This window comes from Sinocyclocheilus anshuiensis, unplaced genomic scaffold (assembly GCF_001515605.1).
Source record: "Sinocyclocheilus anshuiensis isolate Anshui unplaced genomic scaffold, SAMN03320099.WGS_v1.1 scaffold112, whole genome shotgun sequence".
In the NCBI taxonomy this organism is placed as follows: domain Eukaryota; kingdom Metazoa; phylum Chordata; class Actinopteri; order Cypriniformes; family Cyprinidae; genus Sinocyclocheilus; species Sinocyclocheilus anshuiensis.
Window position 1 is genome coordinate 3118095 of NW_015557175.1, and position 7646 is coordinate 3125740.

The following is a 7646-nucleotide window of genomic DNA, read 5'->3' on the forward strand; positions in this document are numbered from 1 at the left end:
CAAAACAACCCAATAGCTGGGTTTGTCCCTTTTTAACCCAGCATTAAATTATTATTACTAATAAGCAGTTTGTTAAAATAATAAAATTTAAAATAACAATATAAAAAATACAATTATAAAAATTAAAATGTATAATTATTATAATTAATTAATTAATTAAAATATTAATAATAATAACAGCCAACAATGTCAAACTACTTTATGTTTTCAAGAATTTAATAAAAAAAAATCTAAATGTATTTTAATACAGAAATTTACATCATTAACCTAGAGAAATAATGCAACGGTTCTCAACATTCTTCAGAAATAAGGTTCCAGAAAGTGGTTTTCACAGCAATGCCATTAAAGAATAATTTTTGGTTTCCCAAAGAACCTTTTAGTGAACAGTTTTTAAAAGAGCCATTATTTTTTATTAGTGTAAAGCACAGTGTAAAAACTGCTTCCACTGTAAAGAACCTTTTGTGCGATGGAAAGAGTCAATGGATGTTAAAAGCGCTTCATGGAACCACTAGGGGGGCCCAGTAAATCCTGAAATTAATATAATCTAACATAATCTAAATTGAAACGCCTAAAAAAACACTAAAGATGTATGTGAATATTTAATTACTTCAATACTAATTTATTCATTCCAATGACAACAAAAGTGGAAAAGGTTGGTCAAAAAAGTACATTTACTCACAGTTACCACCAACCGCACCATGCAGATGCCATTTTTATTTTTTAGCTCATCTGTCATGGAATCAAACGCATAAGATAGTGGTATCATCAGATCAATCAGATGAATGTATCTCAGCAGACAGGATGTGATACTATCATTGAATTCGGACGTGCCTCGTTGCTGTCCTACCTGTGTATACAGCATGTAGAGCAGCTTTCAGACACAGCCATTGACATAATTTATTAACTGAAGTATCTGATCTTAAATTTCCTTTTTATTCCCAAGGACTTGAACCTACAATCACTGAGTATGGATTACCCAGTGACAGTTTATCCATGGCATGTAATGTGACCTAAACATCTAAAATGAGTGGGTACTAAAGAGAGACAAATTTTGGACATTGACATTGTATATTTACCTGCCTATTGAGGGCAGATTGTTGTAATTAAAGGTAATGGGACTGTCAGATAAAGCTGTGATTGGCCGAGGCCTGAACAGTCCTGACCCATTGGTGCGTGAGGCCTATCTGATGGCATATGACTATATCAACTATGTGACGGCCAAACCAGGCATCCCGGTGGACCCAGCACCATCTCGTGCCACGGCCGCCCTGCGTCACGCTGGAGATGAGCTGCTCACTCGCTTCCCCATCTTCTTCCGCCGCTGGCCGCGTGTTTTCCAGGACGTGACAGACCGAACGGCCTGCTCGACCCTCGTTTCCATTCTGGATGAGCACTTTGCACCCACACGACATAGAGAGCTCGCCTGGAGCGCAGTGCTGTCTGTGTTTGTTCTTTCTGGACAACTGGCACTGCATTGCCAGGAAAGTGGCATGTCTGATATCCTGCCCCGGATTCAGGAGTGCGTGGGCAGCTACATAGAGAGGGTCATCTGCCCAGAGATCAGGGACAGAGGGGGATGGGTAAGTGTCAAGGGTCAAAGGAGGTCTCTTCTCGTTAAGCCTCAGGACCCATTTGGTTCCATTCTGAATCATTATAATGATTCATTATTGTCACCAGATGCTAGCTGAATCAGGTGCTTCAAAAAGTGAAATCTGGACTTGCAAGATGTTTCAAGACGTTTCCTGCAGAACTGGAACAGCACATTTAAATATTTTGGAACATTAGATTGTGCTATTAGTGTAATGCACTGCAACCAGTATATTTTCCTGCAAAATAAGCACAGAAAATGCACAAGGAAAAAAAAGACATTATATAATATGGTGGACATTGCTAAAGGCATTTCACAGTCTTTTCCCTGTAGATGCAGATTAGGTGAACCAATAAAACTGGTTACTGCCATGATTTCAGCTAAAATCTACCACTCTAGAAATTCACGGTTACTCATATTTCATCTTCGTGGGACATATTTTATTATCATATATGATTCTTTTTTTTTTTAGTATCATATCTCTTGAGTACATGAAAATTTCTTAATTAGAAATGATATAGTGCTACAGTATCGCCCTTATTTTTAGCATAAGCGCGAATGTGTAAGGCTTGCATTTATTTTAGTACTTTTCCCGTTGTTTTACCTGTACAAAAACAGTCCCTTGTATGCTGCTGATATTGCAAACCGGCATTTGTTATCATATCATTTAAATGTATTTTTTGTAATCAATTACACTGGTTTGTAACGCATATAGTTTTACCGTTTAGTGCACAAGCAATTCTAGTTATTTACTGGCGATTAATCACTCGGAAGTCTCGCACATTCACAGGAAATAGCTTACTTTTGCGTTGAAAAATAAGTTGGATACTTATATTATGATTATTTTATGAATTTCTAATATTGTGTACTGCTCTCAGTCAGGTTTTATCGGTCGTTTCGGCGAGAAGCAGAGTCTTGAAGATCAGGCGATGAGTGTGTGCTGCTGGTCTCTGCTCCTGCTGAGTGTTGGGATCTTATCCTACTTGGTGTGGACGAGAAGAAAAACTTAGACAACAGCGCTATCTGCTGAGAAAATGTAATAAGGACACTCATGATTCGCTCGGTTTGTGGTAAGATTAAGATTACATATTTCAGTATTACTAGTTTTGAAGCTATGGACACTAATTGTTATGTAACTGCTAAGAATAAACCCCCCTTGTTAATAATCACCATGTTACCACCACTTGTTTTCAGTTTGAAGAGCTCTAATTATGCCGGCCAAATATCCAATTATGAGCTGTTTATTATACTGAAGCCAATATTCATGTTTAAATTTAATTCAAAACATAATGGCCGCACATGACTGATGCATTTCTCATTATCTCAAAGACCCTTTGATATTATTTGATATAGTTCACTCTAAAGTTAATATTCTGTCATTTACGCACTCTCATGTCCTTCCAAATCTGTAAGACTATATTTCTTTTGTGAAACATAAAACTAGATCATTTAAGAAATGTCTGTGTTTTTGTTCATACAGTGGATACTTTTTCATATGATCATCTTTTGAGTTGTACAGGTGTAGGGAAGACATGAGAGTGAGTAAATTATTCTTAAATGTTTGAAATTAGTTTTCTAGACATAAATTGTAGTTTTTTTTTTTCTTTTCGTGCTTGTTTATACAAAACTCAATTAAAGAATATTAAATCAATGATCTCCATGAACGAATAGCTGCCAAGCAGCCACCATGTTAGAGATTGTCCAGAATTATGATACATAAAAATACAAGATCAAATCTAATTATACATTTCTGGTTACTACTGAACTCTCATTTATGTTATTAGGTTTAATAACCTTAACATTAAGAGCAGACACATTTCAAAACATTTATATATATATATAAAACTTATTCACTGTTCATTTTCATAGATCAATTTACACAACTTGAAATGCTCAAATGCATTAACCAGTATTTATGGCATGTCATATTCATTTTTATTTGTTACCAGCACTAGCCTTAACGCACGATTAGAATGGTAAAACTTGCATATGTGGATGTTATATAATTGGGGATGGTTGAAACTTATGACTGGCAACATAAATAAACTTTCTGCATGTGATCAGTTAGATCATATGTCTAGAGGCAATCCCAACTGGTTTGACAAGGATCTGTCAGTGTATGTGACCAGTGAAGAATGAGGATGGGTTCAAATAATTGGTTCATTCATATTTGCAAAGTGAGAATTAAGGAAATGAAGAGCGAGACATTTTAACAGAAGAAAAAACCTTTAATGACATCTGTACAAACAAGAGGCAAGAACGGAAAAAGAAAACTGAGCTTTGGATGTTTTTTTCCCTGTAAATGAGCAAAATTATACAGACTGGAAAACAACACGTATATTAAGAGACTTAAGCCAGCTCTTCCTCTCCCTCCTCCTCAAACTCGCCCTCCTCCTCCGCGGTGGCATCCTGGTACTGCTGGTACTCGGACACCAGGTCGTTCATGTTGCTCTCGGCCTCGGTGAACTCCATCTCATCCATACCTTCTCCGGTGTACCAATGCAGGAAAGCCTTGCGCCTGAACATAGCCGTGAACTGCTCTGAGATTCTCTTGAACAGCTCCTGGATGGCCGTGCTGTTGCCGATGAAGGTGGCGGCCATCTTGAGTCCCCTGGGAGGGATGTCGCACACAGCGGTCTTGACGTTGTTGGGGATCCATTCAACGAAGTAGCTGCTGTTCTTGTTCTGAACGTTGAGCATCTGCTCATCCACCTCCTTCATGGACATGCGGCCACGGAAGATGGCGGCGACTGTGAGGTAGCGGCCGTGACGTGGGTCGCAGGCGGCCATCATGTTCTTGGAGTCGAACATCTGCTGCGTGAGCTCCGGTACAGTTAGAGCGCGGTACTGCTGGCTCCCCCTGCTGGTGAGAGGAGCGAAGCCAGGCATGAAGAAGTGGAGACGGGGGAAGGGCACCATGTTTACGGCCAGCTTGCGCAGATCTGCATTGAGCTGGCCAGGGAACCTGAGGCAGGTGGTGACTCCGCTCATTGTGGCGGAGACGAGATGGTTGAGGTCACCGTATGAAGGTGTGGTGAGTTTGAGGGTGCGGAAGCAAATGTCATACAGAGCTTCGTTGTCAATACAGTAGGTCTCGTCTGTGTTTTCGACCAGCTGGTGGACAGACAGCGTGGCGTTGTATGGCTCTACTACAGTGTCGGACACCTTGGGTGAAGGCACCACGCTGAAGGTGTTCATGATGCGGTCGGGATACTCTTCACGGATCTTGCTGATGAGGAGGGTGCCCATGCCAGAACCGGTGCCTCCACCGAGAGAGTGGGTGAGCTGGAAGCCTTGCAGGCAATCACAGCTCTCGGCCTCTTTACGAACCACATCCAGGACAGAGTCTACCAACTCCGCTCCCTCAGTGTAGTGGCCTTTAGCCCAATTGTTTCCAGCACCACTCTGACCTGTTGCAATAGGCAAAATATTTAATTTTCACAACTTTATTTTTAACATTAATGGCATTTAATTAGATTAACAACAATACTTACCAAAAACAAAGTTGTCTGGCCTGAAGACCTGACCGAATGGTCCGGATCTCACAGAGTCCATGGTACCAGGCTCCAAATCCACCAACACAGCACGGGGCACATATTTGCCTCCTAAAAGAATACAAAACGTGGTTAAAATACAAAATGGTTTACCCTCAGTTTTCATAACATCTGCGCTCACTTAGTAGTATTGCTGTGGACATACCTGATGCCTCATTGTAATAGACATTGATCCTGTCAAGCTGGAGGTCGCTGTCGCCATGATACGAGCCGGTGGGATCAATACCATGCTCATCACTGATAACCTCCCAGAACTAAAGAATATAATAGATAACATTAAAGGACTGGAATTCAGAATATTGAATGTAAAACTAAAGGGAACCATTAATGACAATTATATCCATGCACAACAATGTATTGATTTATATTGTGAACTGAAATATTTCCCTAAAGCTGTGCTTTTCAAATATTCACCGCGTGGGTCACACAAAAGGCGACAACTGTCCACAAACTCCCACGCATGTTTCGCATCAACATGCTGTTTGTACATCTAATGCGCGTTTTAACATTTTTAATTCGTTTAGAATTTGTTACAAAGTTGCAGACAATCGATGTTCTTTGAACTCTTCCCGCGCAAAACTCACTCGCGCGCGCGGCACGCACGCCGGTTGGATGAGATCCATTTCCGGCGCCATTACGAACTAATCGATTTATTGGGGCCCAATTTTCTTTTTAAATATATATAAATATATTTAAACTAGCAAGTCTAAGCTATCTTTAGTCTGGTAATATTTAATGTAATTATTCCATTAAAAAACTTAGACCGCTTAGACCGTGATTAGCTTTTACTTCCTTTTGTCGCAGTGCAGTGAATCGCACAAAGGGAGGCTCCAGACAGACGCCGGTGAGAACGAGCAGATGGCATGAACATATAGATATTCATTTAACTACTACTACATTTCGTCGTCTTTTTCAATTTTCCAAGCGTTTGTAATAAAATATAACTCGAAAGACAGACTTGTCCTAAATTTAATTCAAACCAGATCAGAACATCCGCTTTAGGCGGCACGTAAATGACTGCGTACAATACGGTACATGAGAGAATATATAAATAGTCGATTAATTTATCAAATATCTCAAATTAAACGCAGTATCTAGTTTTCTATATACTCTAAAACTTGCAGTTTTGTTGGTTTATGATGTAAAGAAATAAACAGACCTTGGCTCCGATCTGGTTACCGCATTGCCCGGCTTGAAGATGCACGATTTCCCTCATTTTTACTCTTAAGGTAGAAGATTTGAGAAAGCGGTAAGCCTTTTTCTTTCTTCAACTGGTTGGGAACGGCGACTTCCCCCATATAAATAGCCTCCCCGTCCCCCGCCCCGGACACAAGGCTAGTACACATGTATCAGCTCGCCATTAGCTGTTTTCGAAGAGCCCGCCCAAATGTGTCGTTCTGCCCAATCACAGTCGAGACCGAGAATGCTGATTAGCCCTCGTCGACTGTCAGTCAAATTTGAAATCAACGTAACGTATTTTTTTACGGCAGTACTTTGTTTTATATATGACATACCAGTGAAGCAAATTCCTGTAATGGAGCTGTACATAGCACACAAACGCTTGGTTGTTTATGCTTCTGAAATATTCTGCGTGCCAAGACTCAAGCTAAGCAGCTCAGTATGATAACAGGAAGGAAGTAAAATGTAAAATTATATTTAGAGAAGCTAAATATCATAACATAAATACACAACTGTGTAAGATGCTGTAGAATATTTAACAAACACACACTCAGTGTTTATCTCAAATTTCTCAGTGTTAAATCAAAGCGATTATACATTGTTGTTCATTTTTCCTGCATTTACTACAGTAGACACTGTTTAGTGGCTTTTCAGTTGACTCCTTCCTCTGTTTTGCAGCTATGGTATATAGGCTAATTAAATTCTGCCCACTTGACAAAAAAAGAGTGAACGGAAAATCTCTTGTTAAAAAGAAGTACATACTTTTTAAAGCATCATTTTTAAAAGAGTACTTATTAAGTGAATAATATACTTTAAAAGAATATACTGTGAACTGAATGTAATGTTTTCAGACACATAAATGCATACTAATTGCAGTTAAATGCAATTATAGTTTAAATAGATAATTAGTGTTTTTTGGCATCACTTAAGTAGGATGAAAGTACATCGTTATATGTAATTGCATTATTATTTCTATTGTCTTATGAATAAGGTTAAAGTATAATATGTGCATATTTGTATGTTAGTCAACAAATAAGTGTACTTCTTTAAAGCCAAAATATTTTAAAATAAAATTAATTTAAATGGTTTAAATTGTACTTTAAAATAAAGTGTTTAATCTAACATTATTACAAAGTGTACGTAAGTGTGTTTTAAGTCCTGGAAGTGACCTCTCTTTTAAGTTTACTTAAATGGCTTTTTTTATTATTATATTAGACTAGATTATACAAGTGCACAATTAAGCACACTTCTGTTTCAAATTGTGAGAAACGTGTTGTTCTCTTGTCAAAGCCAGAGATAAAGCAGCATACATATGATTATGTTTT

The 7646-nt window shown here is 38.7% G+C and overlaps 2 protein-coding genes across 2 annotated transcripts; one reads left to right on the top strand and one right to left on the bottom strand.

Moving 5' to 3' along the window:
* The first annotated feature begins 1112 nt into the window (after window positions 1–1112).
* Window positions 1113–2598, top strand: LOC107678407 (apoptosis regulator R11-like). The gene is made up of 2 exons (XM_016473645.1): window positions 1113–1580; window positions 2467–2598. Exons 1-2 carry the CDS (start codon window positions 1113–1115, stop codon window positions 2596–2598), a joined length of 600 nt encoding a protein of 199 aa, XP_016329131.1.
* A 1197-nt stretch (window positions 2599–3795) lies between these two features.
* Window positions 3796–6441, bottom strand: LOC107678439 (tubulin beta-1 chain-like). The gene is made up of 4 exons (XM_016473709.1): window positions 6302–6441; window positions 5288–5396; window positions 5083–5193; window positions 3796–4998 (listed from the first exon to the last, which is right to left on the bottom strand). Exons 1-4 carry the CDS (start codon window positions 6356–6358, stop codon window positions 3938–3940), a joined length of 1338 nt encoding a protein of 445 aa, XP_016329195.1. The 5' UTR covers window positions 6359–6441; the 3' UTR covers window positions 3796–3937.
* Window positions 6442–7646: the final 1205 nt, after the last annotated feature.